Source organism: Odocoileus virginianus, chromosome 34 (genome assembly GCF_023699985.2).
Source record: "Odocoileus virginianus isolate 20LAN1187 ecotype Illinois chromosome 34, Ovbor_1.2, whole genome shotgun sequence".
In the NCBI taxonomy this organism is placed as follows: domain Eukaryota; kingdom Metazoa; phylum Chordata; class Mammalia; order Artiodactyla; family Cervidae; genus Odocoileus; species Odocoileus virginianus.
The window spans coordinates 8,185,901-8,204,672 of NC_069707.1; the positions used below are offsets into that span (position 1 = coordinate 8,185,901).

Sequence of the window (18,772 nt, forward strand, 5' to 3'; positions counted from 1 at the left end):
GTGTGCAACACTTACTCTAAAGTCTCCCTTTAATGCCCCACTCTCCTCTCCAATCAAGGCCCTCGGGTACATTTAACGATGCACTCAACTGTCATTTACTTGGACAAGCCCAGTTATTTAACAAGAGAGTGTTAGACACTCAGTCATATCTGACTCTTTGCGACCCTATGGACTGTGTAGCCCACCAGCCTCCTCTGATTCTCCAGGCAAGAATGCTGGAGCGAGTTGCCATTTCCTTCTCAGAGGATCTTCCTGACCCAGGAATCGAACCTGGGTCTCTCGCATGGCAGGCAGATTCTCTACCATCTGAGCTACCAGGGAAGCCCGAGAAGGACACAGGAAATCTTATGCCTTCACTTCCGAACAGTGTCTGTCAGAGCATCACCAGCCTTCACCATCTCCTGGATCCCTGCCAGGTAAGGCACTGGACAAGCATCCTCACGATAACCCAGTAAACACCCCATTTACAGACAACAGAAGTGAGGCTCTGAGAGAGTAAGGGAGAATCTCCCGAGAGAGTAAGGGAGAATCTCCCAGCCAGATAGCATCAGGCACTCAGCTGGCACTGGAACCCAGGGGCTGCATCCCTGGTCCTCTCCACCCCTATTTAGAAGCTCACAGTGGTTGCAGAGTTGGTGTCACCTGCAGCCACACTGTGGCATACACACAGGGCCCTCTGGGAGAGCGTCCCTCTGGGGGCCCCTCTGGGGAAGGACTGGTCTGCAGAGCCAGGCATCACCGTCTACCTAGGACTGTCATGTCACGAGCATCCCTGCCTTCAGAAGATGCTGGCTAAGTTCCCAAGGGCCTGGCTGCCCTCCAGGGAATGTGGGTCCATTCATCCCATCAGAAGCCATTCATCACACCATTCCCCTTAAATTTACCCATGTTTCAGTCTCCAAGGGCCTGGCTGCCTGCCGGGGCAGCAGTGTGGACACCAAGGGGAGAATTAGAGTCATAGGCACATATCTCAGCATCCTTCAGAGATACTAGCACAGTGCCCCTAAGCCATTAACCAGAGTCAGTCCATTCTTGCTGCTTTTTCAGGGACTGGGAGAAAAGAGAAGATCTTGAAAGAAAAACAAAGAACCTTGATTGCCCCCAAGCGAATCAATGCCAATTACTAATGATGTTAGTAATGTTAGGACTGTGGAAGTCCTTTATGAAGCGTGTAAAGCTAACTTTTAAAGCAAACAAACCTCACTGCCATCAGTTCAAGGTTTCTGCCGCCCCCTGCCCAGTTCTTCACGGATTCCTCTTCCCTGCTTCCTAGGATCATGTGGGGACATCCTGGCTGTTACCAGATGAGGAAGCCACAGGGAACCCAGGGACAGTGTAGTCAGAGGCCAACCCCACAGGCTGGCACAGGGCTGCCAGCATCTGAGCCGCAAACGTGGTCCTCAAAACTCCAGCAGGACCATCTCAGAAACAAAGCAGATGCTCCAGCCGCCCTGGGACCACTCTACTCCAACCATCCTGTTTGACTTGGCTGTCTGTTTTCACAAAAGCGCTGGATCACTTTACCACTGAACAGAGCCCCTCATGCTCTTCACCGAGGTTCATGTGACAGCGAAGAAAACAAACGCAGCCCCCACAAGCCTGGAGCATTGGTAACTGATCCACAATCTCGGTTTCATCTCAAAATTGCATTTGAATTTTATAGACTCCTCTATAATATTTTGGTTTGTTTTCAAAGTCAAAAATAACATTTTAAATGACCGGCCACCAAGAAAACACTTCCCGTTGGACCTGCCTGGTGTCTCTGCCAAGAAAATACTTCCCGTCATGCTCTCCTGGCAGTGCTGTGTTCTCGCAAGTTCTGAGGACCCAGTTTGAGAAGCCTCAAAGATGACCGGTCTGTCAGCAGTTCCAGGATGTCATCCAAAAAGGTCAATCAGTTACTGACCTTGATCCCAGTGAGTGAAAGTCACTCAGTCATGTCTGACTCTTTGAGACCCCATGGATTGTAGTCCGCCAGGCTCCTTTGTCCATGGGGACTCTCTAGGCAAGGATACTGGAGTGGGTTGCCATGCCCGTCTCCAGGGGATCTTCCCGACCCAGGGATCGAACTTCGGGTCTCCGGTGTTGCAGGCGGATTCTTTACCATCTGAGCCACCAGGCAAGCCCAAAGGTGCCATGATCCCAGTGCTGCTATGAACATCAGTGAAGACTACACCACCAATGTCACTGCACAGGACCGAGGCGGCAGAGGCCGAGTCACCCCAAGACGGTGGCCAGCAGGACACGAACAACGCGGGCAAAGTCTACACAGGAAGTCAGCAGTCCTGCAACCGTCTGCATGGACACGTGCCTCAGTCTCACAGATCATAAGACCTTTGAGGGGACTCTCTGTAGGTTAGGTCAGCAGTCTCTCCACTGCCCCACAGGCAGAGCTAGCGAAGGTCCCTGCGTCCTACTCAGGGCCATGGCTCACCAATAAGCCTGGAACAGTGATATCAGTTGCCGAGGCCCTCAGCCACCTGCACCAAGGGTGAGCCCTGGCCTGGGCCCAGCTCCCTCGCCCCCCACTCCTGGCCCAACCCCCACTGAGTCAGCGTGGAAGGCAAGAGGGGGGAATCCTGCAGGGGACCGGCTGTAAAGGTTGCTCCGTGAAGGATGAAAACGCACATCATGGGAGCATCTGATCTGGACACATCTGCTGGTGCTTCAGTTTTCAGCTGCACTTCCTGAGGGCCCCAGAGGAACCCAGAAAGCAAAGGAAGCGAGTCTCCTTTTCTGAGCTCCTCAACGGCTGAAATGGGGACCTCTGGCGTTTCCTCACCTCACTGAGGACACAGAGACAGCCTCCTGGTCGAGGTAAGCTAAGAGAAAGGGGGTGTTAGATATCCTAAGGAAAACTTTTCCCAGGTTTTTGCAGTTTGGTTTGTTTCGTCTAAAGCTCTTCTGCATTTATTTCACTTGGGAGCCAAAGAGTCAGCAACGCAGTTGTCTTCTAGAAATGAAAGTAAACGGCTATTGGTTAGCTCAGTTTTTAGTGCTATCCAACATGTCACCTGCAAATGAAAGGTCCAGTTACAATACATGAATAGCTTGACAACTGAGCAAAGAAAGTGGTTTCTTTCTAGAATGACATCTACAGGCCCAGGGATCCTTTATAAGAAGCTGCATCTCTCTTCAGGGGCATCACCCACTGCTCCACCCTGCCCTCCTCTGCACTCAGACACCAAAAGAAAAGCCAGTGACAGATACTCAGAAAATGGCACCCAGCCCCCAAGATGTTGGCCCCACCAGGACGCTGGGTTTGTTAACTACACAGGTTCCTCCAGGGGGCGGGGGCAAAGGTGGCCGACATTGCACTCAAGGTCCACACACGAGTTCATCTTCCCAGCCATCCACAGCCCCTGCCCACCCCGTCAAAGCAGCCACTTCTCAACCTCTGAAACAAGTGCCCATCCATTGGAGGGAAGGGCCTCGCTCCCCGCCATCTGCGTCTTAAGGATTCACTGAAAAGAAAAGCTATGTGCAGATATTCTCATTCATCATTGTAGACAGGGAGATGAAACACCGCAAAATGTGGGTTTCAGCCCTAGTGTCCGAGAAGACTGCCCACCACTTCTGCCTCCTCTAGGCAGTTGGCCCATGTTAAGTCCTTCCCATGGCATTCTTGTCTGGGCTGGAACTCAGGAGTCCCGCCCAAGAACATCTGCATGCAAGTCTCTCTTGCCTACTTTTTAGGATGAAAGAATGGATTCTGAGGTTGGTGAAGTCTAACCACATTCTAACCACATGAAGAACTGATGCTTTTGAACTGTGGTGTTGGAGAAGACTCTTGAGAGTCCCTTGGACTGCAAGGAGATCCAACCAGTCCATCCTAAAGGAGATCAATCCTGGGTGTTCACTGGAAGGACTGATGTTGAGGCTGAAACTCCAATACTTTGGCCATCTGACGCAAAGAGCTGACTCATTTGAAAAGACCCTGATACTGGGGAAGATTGAGGGCAGGAGGAGAAGGGGACGACAGGATGAGATGGTTGGATGGCATCACCGACTCAATGGACACAAGTTTGGGTAAACTCCAGGAGTTGGTGATGGACAGGGAGGCCTGGCAGGCTGCGGTTCATGGGGTCGCAAAGAGTCAGACACGACAGAGAGACTGAACTGAACTGAACTGAACCACATTCTAATGTGAGAGGCAGCTTGGAAACCAGCACCCAGATAAAGAGATCTGAGCCATGGAGGGATAAAGATCTGAACGTGGAGGGAGGTGAGCTCATGGCAGGTGGGCCTAACTGTGACTCCACAGAGCAACCAGCCCTGAGGAACTCCAGTCTCCAAATGCATTCAATGCCATCCTTCACCCAGGCCCCTCCAAAGAAACAGTAGGCAAGAGCCAGGACCGCTGACCAGTGACAACACCACTCTGGGGTGACCAAGCGGCCTGCCAGGGCCACCCCCACAGTCGGTGGCTGAATGAGATGGAGGTGCCCGAGCTCCTGGCATTCAACTTCCTGGGCACAGGGATGGGGCAGAAGCAGCCTCTAAATGCATTTCACCCAGTGAGCATTCCTTGAGCGCCTACTTTGTGCTTGGCCCAGGCTCTGGAGATACAAAGATGAGTAAACCATTGCTGCCCTGCCCTCAAGGAGCTCACCCCCACCCAGGTCAGGAGCCAGAAACCAGGTCTGCCCTCCAAACTGCATACTGTAAAAACTCTAATAATTGCATGAGAGAGCTACTGAGAAAAATAATGTCACAGACATTATTAATCCCCTGTGGGCCGGAGACTTTTTAAATTGAAACTAGTATATGAAAAGAGGACGGTCTTTGATTCACAATTAATTTTAAAACTTTGGAGCGGGAAACACTTAAAGCTCAAGTCCAGCCCGCGGCAGCCAGGATCCTGCTCCAGATTACAGGGTAGTGTCCCCAGGGCAGAAGCGATGCAGGATGCGGTTCGCAGTGGCTCCTCTTACCCAGTCATACGGACACGGGTCAGTCTAAGTGAGTTAACATGGTGTCTCCTTGGCTCATTTGGCAGAAAGCCTGCCATTTGCACCCAGAGAAGGAAAGCAGCACATCCAGTATATCACTGGAGACGATTCCTTATCCTGTGCACCTCTGTGTATTCACTCACAACGTCAACAGGCAGAATCTAGAATTCAGTGTTTCTTCCTTGGCCAAGATGAGTTCGGGATTTGCTGGCCTAAAACATTCTAAGTAGGGTGGAGACCAAGGCAAACAGCCATGTCTCAGCAATGGTTCCCAACAGCTTGCCAAGCTTAGGATCACTCATTCAGAGGGCCTTAGTGTTGTCAATTCATGAAATGTCAATCCTGCAAGGAACCCTAGAACCTTAGAAGGAAGTTTAGAACCTGAGAGGGTTCTTAGAAAGGAGCCTGGAGCCTTCTTGGGGAGCCCCATCATTGTATGACTGAGACGTCTGAAGGGTCTCACTGTTGATTGAGCCTGACTCTGGGGCCTAACCGTGAGTGGTGGAGATGGTTATAGTTGGGTGGATTCATTATGCTCTTAAGCCAAGAGTTTAGGGGAGGAGGCAATCTCAAGACAGTGGGATTAGAGTTTTTAAATTCCACACCAGTCACATCTACATAAACAAACTAGGGAAAAGGCACCTGAAGATGGGTGCTCATTTTGATGAACTACTGATAGAAAAGACCAAAACACATGCTTGGACAGCCTTCCTGGTACATCCACAGATATGTCCTATGAAAGGAGTGCCAAGGAAGAAGTGAAAGATGCCAAGCTTAAGTTTTCAGGTCTCATAGTTTCACTGTCAAATAATTTGACATCTGCCCAAATTAGCTTTTGAGCCAGGTCCTACAGCAGAGGTTCAGTTCAGTTCAGTTCAATCACTCAGTCATGTCCAACTCTTTACAACCCCATGAACCACAGCACGCCAGGCCTCCCTGTCCATCATCAACTCCTGGAGTCCACCCAAACTCACGTCCATTGAGTCGGCAATACCATCCAGCCATCTCATCCTCTGTTGTCCCCTACTCCTCCTGCCCTCAATCTTTCCCAGTATCAGGGTCTTTTCAAATGAGTCAGCTCTTTGCATCAGGTGGCCAAAGTATTGGAGTTTCAGCTTCAGCATCAGTCCTTCCAATGAACACCCAGGATTGATCCCCTTTAGGATGGACTGGTTGGATCTCCTTGCAGTCCAAGGGACTCTCAAGAGTCTTCTCCAACACCACAGTTCAAAAGCATCAATTCTTCAGCGCCCAGCTTTCTTTATAGTCTAACTCTCACACCCATACATGACTACTGGAAAAACCATAGCCTTGGCTAGACGGATAGCGGAGGGGAGGGCTCCAAAGATGAATCCATAACAGCCCTTGGGTCCTAGCCATGCTCGCAAAGAAGCTTTCTGTATATGAAGTCAGCCTGAGAGAGAAGCGGTAAGAGCAACCTTTCCTCAGAGCCAGGAGAAGGGAAGGAAGCCATGAAGGCTTAGAAGTCAAGGAAAGGGAGACAAGAGATGTCACCCCCGAGACCTTTATTTCCCAGGGAGACGGGAAGCAAGGTCACCTGGAAGTGAGAGGAAGGCAGGTGGAGGAAGGGACTTGAAGAAAGTGGCCAAGTTTTGGAGAGAAAGAAAGGAAACTGAGAAAGGACAAACAGAATAATCTTCAAGCAGAACCTAGGGTGCAGATGAACTTAGAAAACCAGCTATAGGAAGCTGTTGCAATGTGGATGAACTTAGTTCTTATTTCTCCCGCAGGCTCAGCAATTAGCACACAGGAGAGAAAACCAGAGAGCCAGGGATAGGGGGCGGCTGGCATGGTCGTGCTGACATGAGTGTGGTGAAATGCTGGGACCAAGATAAAATAAGCCAGAAATGAGCCAGGAGACAATTTCTGGAGTCTGGCAATGAGAAGTGCCTACAGACCCAAAGCCTGGACAGTCTAATGACATGAGGGCATTGAAGATGTGAGATGATGGGGAATTTCATGATTCTAGGTTTTGGAGGGGAGCAGCTCCATTCTAGGGGACAGGAGTGGAGACTGTCAAATGGATTGTCAGCACTGAAGTTATGCAATTCAAGACACAAATGTGGAGATGCACATAATGAATCACGTGCCTTCAAGCTGTTTGGATTCAGGTGCACACCACAACTAGGGAATAGCCTGCACAGCAGAAGACCCAGGACAGCCAGAAATAAGTAATTTTTTTTAATTTCCAATTGTGAACTCTTCGCTAAACATGAGTCTGAGCTGTAATTTAACTGTCAAAAAAAAAAATTAGTAAGTTTCATGAACTAAAATAGAATGGAAAGAAAATATGAAGTATAAATCAAACTTTTATTTCAGTTCTGTGTCTCGTTTGGGCTCCATCGCTTAAGGAAAGCACAAAGGATTCGATTTTTAGAAATCCACAACATTACTAAAAATACTTATGAGCCTATTGAGAGCTAAAATTTCCCAGATGAACAGCTTGGTGAAAGCCCATGAACTGCCCTCTGAGCCCATGGTCTGGTTGGAAGCAGAGATGGACCAGGGTTATCATCCTGACCCCCGGTGCCCGGCTCTGCACAGAGCAGATCCCCCAGATCCAGTCACAGAAGAAAAGCTAAAACAACTTCAGAAAAGTCTTCAGAAAAGCTGGAGAGTAGGATTCCAATATGTGAAGGGACTTGTAACATCTTTTCACCAAAGACAAAACAAAGGGATATGGGTTTACAGCTCAACAGGAGAGATTTTACATTTAAATGCCGAGACCACTTTCTAACAAAAAGGTATGTGATGAGCGACCAAAGAGGAAGCCAAAACTTCTGCCCTAGAGTTGCATTTTTGCTTAGTCCTATAAGAGCATCCACATTTGTATGAGTGACCATCTGAAAATCACTCAGGTCCCGCCTCCAGGACTCACCACACATTCTTCATCCCCCTCGTGTGGCGTCCCAGACAGCCCCATAGGGTCTCAGCCTGGTGCCGCCATCTTGTTTTGTATACAGTGCTGCTCATGTTTCAAAGAATTTATGATCATGTTACAGGTTAAACTTTGTATCCCTCCCCTCTCAGATTTTTATGTTTAAGATCTAAGCCAAATTACCTCAGAATGGGACTGCGTTTGGAGCCTGGGCCTTACGAGGTGACTAAGTTAAAATGAAGCTTCAAAGGTGGCCCTAATCCCATCTGACTGGTATCCTTAGAAGAAGCAGAAATCTGGACACAGAGAAGCCAAGGATTCATGGCCACAGAGGAAAGATAAGCCGAAGAAAAAGACCTGGTGAGAAATCAAACCTGCTGACACCTTCATCTTTGGACTTCGAGCTGCTAGAACTGTGAGGAAATAAATATCTATTGTTTAAGATAACCAGTCTCTGATATTTTGTTATGGCATCTCTACCAAACTCATACGGATTATATGCCTGACTCTCTGCTTACATTGCTTATTGTCTTTCTTTCCCACTCTAATGGCAGAAAGTGAAAAGGATCAAAAGAGCCTCTTGATGAGGGTGAAAGAAGAGAGTCAAAAAGCTGGCTTGAAACTCAACATTCAAAAAACTAAGATCATGGCATCCAGTCCCATCACTTCATGGAAAATAGATGGGGGAAAAATAGAAGCAGTGACAGATTTTCTTTTCTTGGGCTCCAGAATCACTCTGGACAATGAAGGCAGCCATTCATTAATTAAAAGACGCTTGCTCCTTAGAAGGAAAGCTATGACAGCATGTTAAAAAGCCGAGCCATCGACATCACTTTGCCAAAAAAAGATTCATATAGTGAAAGCTGTGGTTTTTCCAGTAGTCATGTACAGATGTGAGAGCTGGACCATAAAGAAAACTTAAACACTGAAGAACTGATGCTTTTGAGTTGTGGTGCTGGAGACTTTTGAGAGTCCCCTGGACAGCAAGGAGATCAAAGCAGTCCATCCTAAAGGAAATTAACCCTGAATATTCATCAGAAGGACCAATGCTAAAGCTGAAGCTCCAATACTCTGGCCACCTGACGCAAAGAGCCGATTGGAAAAGACTCTGATGTTGAGAAAGACTGAAGGTAAAAGGAGAAGGGGGCAGCAGAGGATGAGATGGCTAGATAACATCACTAACTCAATGGACATGAATCTGAGCAAACTCTGGGAGATAGTGAAGGACAGAGGAGCCTAGCGTGCTGCAGTCCATAGGGTGGCGAAGAGTCAAACACGACTTAGCAACGGAACAACAACAGTTACTGTCTTTCTTTCCTACTAGAATATAGTCTTAAGGCAAACCCTTGTCAATCTTATTCACTATTGTATCTTCAGCACCCAGAATTGTGCCTGGAAAACCACAGGCACTGAATGAATTAATTACATAATTAAAGTTCTGTTTTTAAGTAAAGACAATGAGGTCAAGATAGATTTCCAACCAGCAAAGAGGCCTTCTGAAATCTGAACAGGAGCCATGGTTTCCAGCAGAATAAAAGAATAGATTTTCCTATGGTTTCAAATAAACACTGGAAGAAAGTGAGGTATTATAGATCAAAGAATGAGAGCCAACCCTTGGGGTGTCACACCAGGTGCAGATGCTAATATCTGTGTTTCTAGGACAAATCCCTTCCTTTGTTGTTGTTGGGTTTTTTGGGCGGTTTTTGTTTTTTGGGGTTTTTTTTTTGCATTTAAAGACTGTGTATTTTATTACATCAAAATAGCCTGTAGATACATTTGGGGGAAAAAAGTATTATATATAAGTGCAAGACATTGTTCATTCTACCATGTTGATGTGCAAATCAAAAATAGTGCTTCTTTTGTTTAATGGGACTATCATATATTAACCATTCCTCAATAGCATAGCCTATTTACCAGGCCTTATTTCAAAAGGTACAGATGCAACGTTGGTCACTTATTGATAATTTCTCATAAGTTATTTTTATTATTTTCATTAACAATGAAATGTCTTTTTTTTTCTGGAGCTAAATTTATTCATTCTGGATATGCATTTTATTAAAGCTCTGCTTTACATCATACACTAAAAAAGTTCCTCCAGGATCTTTCTTAACACCATGTATGACAAATACAGTGTTATATATTATAGAGAGCATTCTTTGGCATCAAGAACCCACAGAGGCTCCTGCAGAGAGAGATTAAAGGATCTCACAGTCATAAATCCAGTAGTGAACTGGGCTGTAATTGTCTGTGATTCTCAATTCCCAGGGTTTCTATACCACATGCTTACTCAGAAAGGACACACACCCACAAGCCTGTTTCTATTAAAGATGGCATAAGAAATGAACTACTTAAGAATAAATATTACTCATTCTAAAACTGCCATTCAAAAGCTTTATCAGGAAGATGATTAAAAATAAAATGGTTATTTAAAAGACAAAGTCTAAGGTTCAAAGGCACAGTGTATCTGTCAGTAAAAGGTGTATATGTGCCTGTGAATGTTCACATGTGGGTCTGTAGGAGTAGACAACCTCCAAAATAAACACCCTCCCTATGTTGCACATTTTCTAGGTGTACAGTCTTCTGGACTCCTTCACTGTTCATGTCTTCCAAAGCTTGACCCTTGGCCTTACTGTTGTCTCTCCTAATTCTCAGCCTCTCATCACTCTTCCTACTTCAACTCTGACTCTTCAGCATGGCTCCCAACCCATGCCTACCTCTTGCCCTCATCACCAATCACCTATAAGACAGGTCCGTTACATCAAGTCCCGCATTTTGAACAAGAACACATCACCCTTCCCAAAATCCAGTTTCCTTTTCAGGCTGTTTTGTTCTTCCATTCCCTATTTTTATAAAACGGTCTTTGAAAACTGCCTACACCCGTCAAAATCTGACCTAAGAGGCAGATTATGGTCACTGGTTTAGACATACTCACCTTCCTCTCAACAATAATACCAGATTGGTGTATTTAAAAACACCACGCCTTGCCACATTGCCTTTAGGATATTTACTCAACCACACTCTGAAATAACTGCTTTCATTTTGCATTACTGTTTAACCATTAATTAAACATATTCAAGAGACACAACAAGAAATGTCAACACTTCTCTCAACAAGTAAAACGATACGGTCAGACAACATCCACATCCAAGTGATAAAACACACATGAATACAAATATGGAGCAGAGATGGGAGGCAGGTTATCGAACGTATCACAAAGTATCCCGTGCATCAGAAAAGAGAGAAAGCCGGGATGCAGCATATTAGCCAATAAAGCCACTGTTTGGTGGGCTCCATTCGTTTCTGCATCCACACATAGAAGAGCTGTAAATATCCTCATCGGGCCAGGACTGCCATCTCAACCACCATATTTGCCTGTTAACAGAGCAACAGTACCCCTGGATATAGACAAGGACATACCCCCACACCAGAACATGAAGGAGCGGTGAGGAATGAGCAATACTGGCTGCAGTCTGGTCCATCCAGTGCAGTGCAGATCGACCAAAACTGTGCGGCGTGTGTGTTAGTTTAGCGATGGGAACTAAATGAAGATTTGTGAGCACATGTGTGTGACAGAAGCACAGCCCTCTTTCGAGATGGTGCTTCAGTGAAGACATGAACCGAATGAGCAAGTAGTACCTGTGACGGTTTCATTAAATGGTCCTGGACCCTTAATGGGAAAACCATCAATCTTGATCCATTCACCTCCTAAATTAGGAAAATGCAACTTGATCGTTAGAAAGGAGGACTACTGGATTTTCCACACTTCACTCATCCCTCAATGTACATTTCAATGGTCTTCTCAACAGTCTGCCAAAGGATCTGCTCAGGCCATACAAGTGACCTGACCCCTAAACTATATGGACAACACATATTTTCAGTCTTTTATACATGGTTAACTGTAGTGAGTACCCCCAAACTTAAGACAAAATGCTAGTAACCTACATCAAAAGTACTTTAGAAGAAGGGATAAATCTCTCTAATTTGCAGTCTTCCAGCTTGCTATGCAAGTCTAAAAAGTTCTTGTTCGGGATCTCCTTAATGAATTCTAAATTTGCATTGACCTGAAGAGGCAAAGACTTTCCCAATCTAAGTCACAAAAATATAGCCTCCAATTCTAAGGTAAGACTTACCAGGCAGGCTCTCCGCTCTGTAAACGGGACGGCTCACTCCATTGCTGTTTTCTGCAGTAACCAGGACAAAGTACACTACCCCCGGTTCTGAAACACACGGTTCATGTCAAGCCACCGTTTCAAATCTCCAAGAATGACAGTTTAAGTCACTGTCTTCCTCATACCAGTTACAACAAAATATAAAAAACCGAATTAAGAGGTCACTCCAACTATAGCCTTCTCTCTTTTCTTTAATCAAAATCACTAACATTGGTCTCAGGCAATTGAAGCACACTTGACCAAAAGAACACAAAATTTATTTAGTACAAAGCACATGACATGTGTAATAAACCTGGATTCATGAGCAGTCAAGAAAAATAGCTTTTGAGTTTTTTTTTGAAATCAATGTAGGAAACAGACACACACTGTCCACAAAATAATGTTTTAACCTACAGTGTTAGTAACGACAAAGACTATTTCCCAATGGCAACCTCCAAAAAAATTGTAAGAACATTTCAGTGTAACTCATGAAATTTAGCACATGGGAAATCTACACTGCAATAAGTAGAACCTCATGAAATTTTCTTCTTTTCACAACAAAATATTTCCCTTACTATGTGTGCAGGTTTTCTTTGACTATTTCAACAAAATAGTCAAAAGATCTAGAAAAAGCATTTCCCGAGGCCTTGGAAATGCTATGCCTGAAATAACTGGACTGCACTTTTTGACATGCATCTAGGGATCAAGGTTACATAATGAAGGTCTCTAGCTGATATCCTGAAATTGCTGGGACACAAAAGAAAACCCAGACACCATGTTACAAAGCGAGGGTACCTTGAACCTACAGTTTTGAAAAGCAAAACTCTGGTAATGCTGGTTTTCCTCAAAATGAATTATTATCATGTGAAAGATAAGCCAAGGTGCCAATTCCTCTAAGAGATGAAAGTTTGTGGGCATTTGAGGGGATAAAGCACTGGAGGGGTAAGAGTTCTGTCAAAGGCAGTAATGATCATTGCATTTCTCCCAGTGACGAACATCCCTTTCACAAAACTTCAGTTCTCAGGCAGCGGTCCAGGACCAGTAACACATTGGGACCCCTACTGGGCTCAAGACTGGTCTGCCTTCTGTCTGACCACGGTGGGACTTGGTGGCCTTGAAGGTTTGGCACGACCTGCTGGACCAACCGGGAAATGCTGTAGGTTTGGACAAAAAGCAAAACCAGGCATCGCCAGCACTTTCTTCATTCTGAGCTTATTCGTATTTCAAAGACATTTCATCCAAGTGTCTCTGTTTTGCTTCAGAAAACTGATTTTCATCAGGAAGTTGCCGGGGGCGGGGTGCAGGGGAAGGGTGGGGATACTCTTGGTTTTCAGTGAGTTCTAGGGCTTTCTTTTTGCATGTTTTTCTTCTCTGCAGTCAACCTAACAACCCAAAGGTTGGGCAAGAAACTGGGACCCTGCTCATGCCTTTGTGGGATAAGATCTCCACTTAACATCACGGTCAGACTCTGGGGCCCTGGTGATACGGAGGAGATTCAGAGAAATGTACGTTTAGCTGGAGCCATGAAGACGGGAATCTGTGTCTCCCTCCTGTGTACCTTCTTCTCTGCTCCCAGAAAGCCTAATAGCACAAGGCAGGAGGTGGAGAAGGACTAAGTGTTCTGGACCAGGAAACTAAGGAGCCACGAGCTGGTTTTGATCCACCGAGGGAGGGCAGCAGAATGCTAACGTGGCTGGGGGCACCTGCTTATCACAGGTGCTGACTTCTGTGACTTCTTTTTTTTGGGGGGGGGGTCATTTATTTTTATTAGTACTTCTGTGACTTCTGTAGGATCCATCTTAAGGTTGGACCACGGGATGACTGTAGAATATATGGGGTCTCAGGCCAGAGGGACTAAGAAAGGGGAATACAGGGGATCCACTGGAGGTAGCTCAAAGCTTAAGTTCAAAACCACCTACACTGCACTGATACAACAATATATTTGGCAACATGTTAAATACTCCAAACTTCCAGAAGCAAATTTAATGGGGAGAAATGTTAATGCCACATCTGAATCAGATGTGGCAAAGCAAGACACACCATACACCCCTACAGGGACACATTGTTTAACTAATCCCTAATTATAAACTGGTTTATAAATTAGAAATCTCAAGGTCAGACTACAAAGTTGTCCAATAGTCAAGTTTCTATGAGCTAAAAAAGAATCAACGTATATTCCAAAAGCACATCCAGAAACTAAGAATTGTTTCCTACATCAATTTGGAGAAAGATCCAGGAATTCAAATGCAGGATGGGAAGCTCATGAGCAAGATGAAGGCTGTTGTTTAACAGGCTCTTAACCTTGGCTACCCAAGAACCAAAGAACCAGTGGGTGCCATTTTTGTCTCCCAAATAGTCAGCCTGAGAATGGAAGGAGAATGGAGGTGGACAGTTAGTTCTGACCGGGAACAAGACAGAGTGTCACTTACCCACATCCTCAATAAGGAAGGAGTGCGTCTCCGCATTCACCTTGATGTATTTAAGACTTTTCAGTGACTTCCCATAGGCAATGTTGTAATGCTCCACGGATCTACTGGTAGCATCTTTGGGTGGGTCCCATGTGACTTTCAGGCCCATTTTAGTGGACAGCAGTTTCACATGCCTTGGCTTCAGTGGGTGGTCAGCTATGCAAACAGCACAACTATCAACTTACAGGAAGGGCAGACTGGGAAAACGAATTTTTTCCAATGTTCTCTGACATGGTTAGCGAAAGAGCAAACGACTTTCCATCTGTCTGATCCTAAAGACTTTTAAGTACCGTCATGTTTGGACATCATTATAGTGTGACAGAAAAACAAACATACCAAACCCACAACCTCTTATGCATTTCAGAGAACTGTGAGTGGTAAATTTAAATCAAAAGTGAAACAAATCAAAATAAATTCTAGACATTCCCCAGCTTGATTGTGTTGCCTTGCTAGGACAAGATTAACAAAATAGTAATCTGACATATTCTCCAGAAGCATTCATATATTTAATAAATTCTCAGGATTTGGCATGGTACAGCTGGACAATCTTTAAAACCACCCTGAGAAGAACAACATAAAACTCTCATGATCAGGAAGAATATCCACTGTATCTAAAGGCAGGGTAGAGAATCAGTCATTTCCACAAAGAAAACAAATCAAGATCGACATCTTGAAAGAGAGGCAAACCTCTGGTTTTAGCTGCAGGTCGCTAATTTAAATGTTTCCATATTTTGTCCCAGAAGAAGACAGAAAAATTATCAAGAAGCACAACATTTTTATCTTCATTGATGAAGTTCCAAAATAGTGTTCTTTTCCAAACTAACCAAAATGAAACATAATGTTTTGTCAAACACACCCTCTCAGCTCATAATATAACTGATATCACAATGCAACGTGATATAAATAGATGCTAAAGAGTCACACAACAGTCAACGTAGGGGCAAACCTGAATCTGAAACTGATTATTTACCAAAGAAAGGCATTCTTAGCTGGCAAAAAAAAGGTAACCTAAAAAACCTAGAAACATTTAAACTTCAGAACACTTAGAAAAATGAATTTAGACTCTCATAGAAACGAAGGAAAGGGGAGTGTTTCACGACAACACATAGATTGGTTAGTATGTGATCTTTAACACTAATGAAGATTCTGAACAAAATAAGTAGAGCTGATTCTAACATACATCCCTTATTCTTCCCAAAATTACCCCGCTGCATTAGGAGGAAAATGATAAGAAAAGGAGAGAACTCCTGGGATCCCACTAAAGAAAGTCAAGGAATGAAAAAATAGAGTATGAATACCATAATTTTTGAGGCACCAGAGAAAGCGTGTCCACTTTGGAGACAAAAACACAATGTCAGAGGACAGGCACAGAGCAAAGCCCAGGAAGCATTTCTTCCCCAACATCAGAGGTGAGGGGCCTGTAAACGTGAGATGGGAGAAATCAAGGACAAAAAGCCTAATGCCATCGGGGAAATTCTGAATTGAGGAGACAGTAAAGACAGCCCACTTGGTAGCATCTGGATATTTAAAATTAGCAATCAGGGCGACTCTGCCTTAATTCTCATGAACCCTTCCTTGCCTACAAGGAAATCTGCAGGATTTTCTTGGCTGGAGGACAGGAGTTCCCTTTCCTCAGTTTCTTTTATTTCTTCCAAGATTTCACTTTGAAAACCTTCCCCCCATTCTCTGCCATGGGTTTGACCTTCTCTAGCAGCAGTCCCCATTTCCTGCCATAGAAGAAATCACTCCCAAGAATCCTGTTCTTCACCCTGACCAAAACATCGTGGAAACAAAGCAAGGACTCCAACACCTCGAAATGGTTGGGTGAGTCTCCTAAGGAAGAAAACAAATGAATGAATACGTGAACAACGCTTTTCTTTACAGCTCAGTTCCAAACCTCCCTTTAGGAAAGTTCGATCCTGGACAGATAGTCTCTAATGTGAGATTTGTGAGGCCCTAACACCTCATGTTTTCCACTGTGCCCAAGTGATTCAATCCGTACACAATGACCTCGGTCTGAAGATGACTCCCGTTCATTACTGACATCCAAAAGGAACAATCCATAAATACACTCACTGTTCTTTCCTGCTCTGCCTCATCTCTGTCCTTGGACACAGCATGGAATCATTTCTAAGTCACATGAGAATTGTGGTCAAATGGTGCATCCGCCAAGGGTAAGGGGGACATTGAGAACCTCAAGGAGCTCCAATAAGATGAGGAAAATAAAGAAGAACAAGAGGCAGATCCCCCTGGGTCATCAAAACTGAATGCACATCACTGCATTCCGCTTACCCCATCAGTTTCCAAGGTGTCCTCACAAGACTTAGCTTGTTCTCCCCCTGCCAGTGATCAAGAACCATCAGTGTGTCTCAACACAGTAACTGTCAGCAATTTTACACCAAAAAAAAAAAAAAAGCCATCTGGTGTAAACCAACTCTAAAGTATAAAAATGGGAGTGGGAAATGGACAAGAAAAGGGGGCTTATTGAGTGCCTACCACCCACCACCCTCTGCCTGAAACTCACACTGCATAAGATGCTATTAACACACACAACCCAGGAGGTGCTGTTTACTCCCTCCATATGGCAGATGAAGACAGCAAGCAAGGCCTGGAACAGAGAGGTTAGGAGACCTGTCCAGGGTCATACAACTGTACAGGGGTAGGACCAAATGCAAACCCTGCTGTGTCCAACTGCAATGCCTGGCTCTCCCCACAGCTCATAGATCCTTGGACTCTGCCCCTGCTCATAAATGATCCATGACCACACCCATGAAAACCTGATTTAGGAAGCCACTAGTATCCTAAAACCAATCGTGAGAGCTCCAGCTGGGTTTACCCTTTCCGTCCACCACCTATCCCACCTTCTCAGACCATTTTCCCCTCGGAGGGGCACTCTGCCCTCACCCACAGTCACTTCACCTCCTGCTGTCTGTCTTATTTGGCTCCTCTCCCTGGAAGGAATGGAGTAAGTGAATGATGTTGACATTTGTATAACAAAATCTTGGGCCAAAGTAGGGAAGTAGAAGTGTTAGTCACTCAGTCGTGTCTGACTCTTTGCGACCCCATGCACTGTAGCCCACCAGGCTCCTCTGTCCATGGGATTGTCCAGGCAAGAATACTGGAGAGGGTTGCCATTTCCTTCTCTAAGGGATCTTCCTGACCGAGGGATTGAACCCTGGTCTCCCGCATTGCAGGCAGATTCTTTACCATCTGAGCAACCACCAGGGAAGCCGTTGGGCCAAAGTAACAACTTTCTAGCAGTGACATTTTAGGACTTAGAGAGTTACCTAATGAAGGTCGTTTCTGAAACACAAAGGCCTTTAGGGGATCCTGAAATCACGCATTAGGGTCAACGGCCTTATAAAATCAGTCCTGAATTTAAGGTTCTCCAAACACCTTAGGCCAAAACCCCTCCCCGACACCACCCCCAACACACACAAATCAGGCCAATTACACACAATACAACAGTGACTTAAGGGGCATTATCATTCCCTGGATTCTCATCAACTTTGACCTTTAAAATTGATGTCATTGCTGACGCTGCCTGGTCAACAGCACCCATGCCTCACTCAGAAAAGTTTGGATGAAAAGAACAGGAAGGACGGGTGAAAGGAAATCTGTGGTCGCTCCAGGTCCACTCCTCACTACATGCCTTAGCTTTGCAGGAATCCATCAAACCAGCCTCTAATTAAGGAAGAATGGCTCTAGGCAGGTGCAGATCAACGTGCATGCATGCACCTGGGTTACTCGACAGAAGACTTATTCTTGGGACTAGAAACATGGCGATGTTTCCTATCCCTGATCATCATTTGGTAGGTCTCATGACTTCATTCCTTAAATGAAACGTAGGAAGTGTGAAGCGGGTTTCAGGGTCTGCAAACTGCATTCTGGGTTCTGTGTTTCAGGAGTACCATTCTAGTAGCATAAAGTTGAGACATGACAGTGATTTCTTACTTATTTGTAAGTGTTCATAGACCATCCTCACTGCTAGATAAATGAAGCACAGAACCCTCTTGGAACAGTTTTCAGGATCCTCATCTGATTAAGGTAATGAGGGGTATACTCTTTAAAGCTTACACACCCCATGAACTGCTTCTCCAAAGAGAAAAAGGACAAGCCCAAAGTCAACATGATAGGAATTACACGGCTCGATACAGGGGACGTTGGGAGGTGACCTCACAAAGCGTACTCAACACATGAGGGCCGTGACAAGCTGTTTTCTCATCTCCGTAGAAGGCAAAATGTGGAAGTGAGTTCAAGCTGCAGCCGCCAGGATTTTAGATTAAGTACAAAGAATTTCCTGTC

At 45.2% G+C, this 18,772-nt stretch overlaps 1 protein-coding gene across 1 annotated transcript in view; it reads right to left on the bottom strand.

The window, feature by feature from the left end:
• Positions 1 to 18,772, bottom strand: part of FNDC1 (fibronectin type III domain containing 1) — a 113,305-nt gene that overhangs the window by 70,563 nt on the left and 23,970 nt on the right. Inside the window, exons 2-4 of the mRNA XM_070461325.1 lie at positions 14,429 to 14,623; positions 11,982 to 12,068; positions 11,488 to 11,556 (exon numbers count right to left, since the gene is read on the bottom strand). Of these exons, the coding sequence (XP_070317426.1) occupies positions 11,488 to 11,556; positions 11,982 to 12,068; positions 14,429 to 14,623 (351 nt within the window). The remainder of the gene's footprint in view (positions 1 to 11,487; positions 11,557 to 11,981; positions 12,069 to 14,428; positions 14,624 to 18,772) is intronic.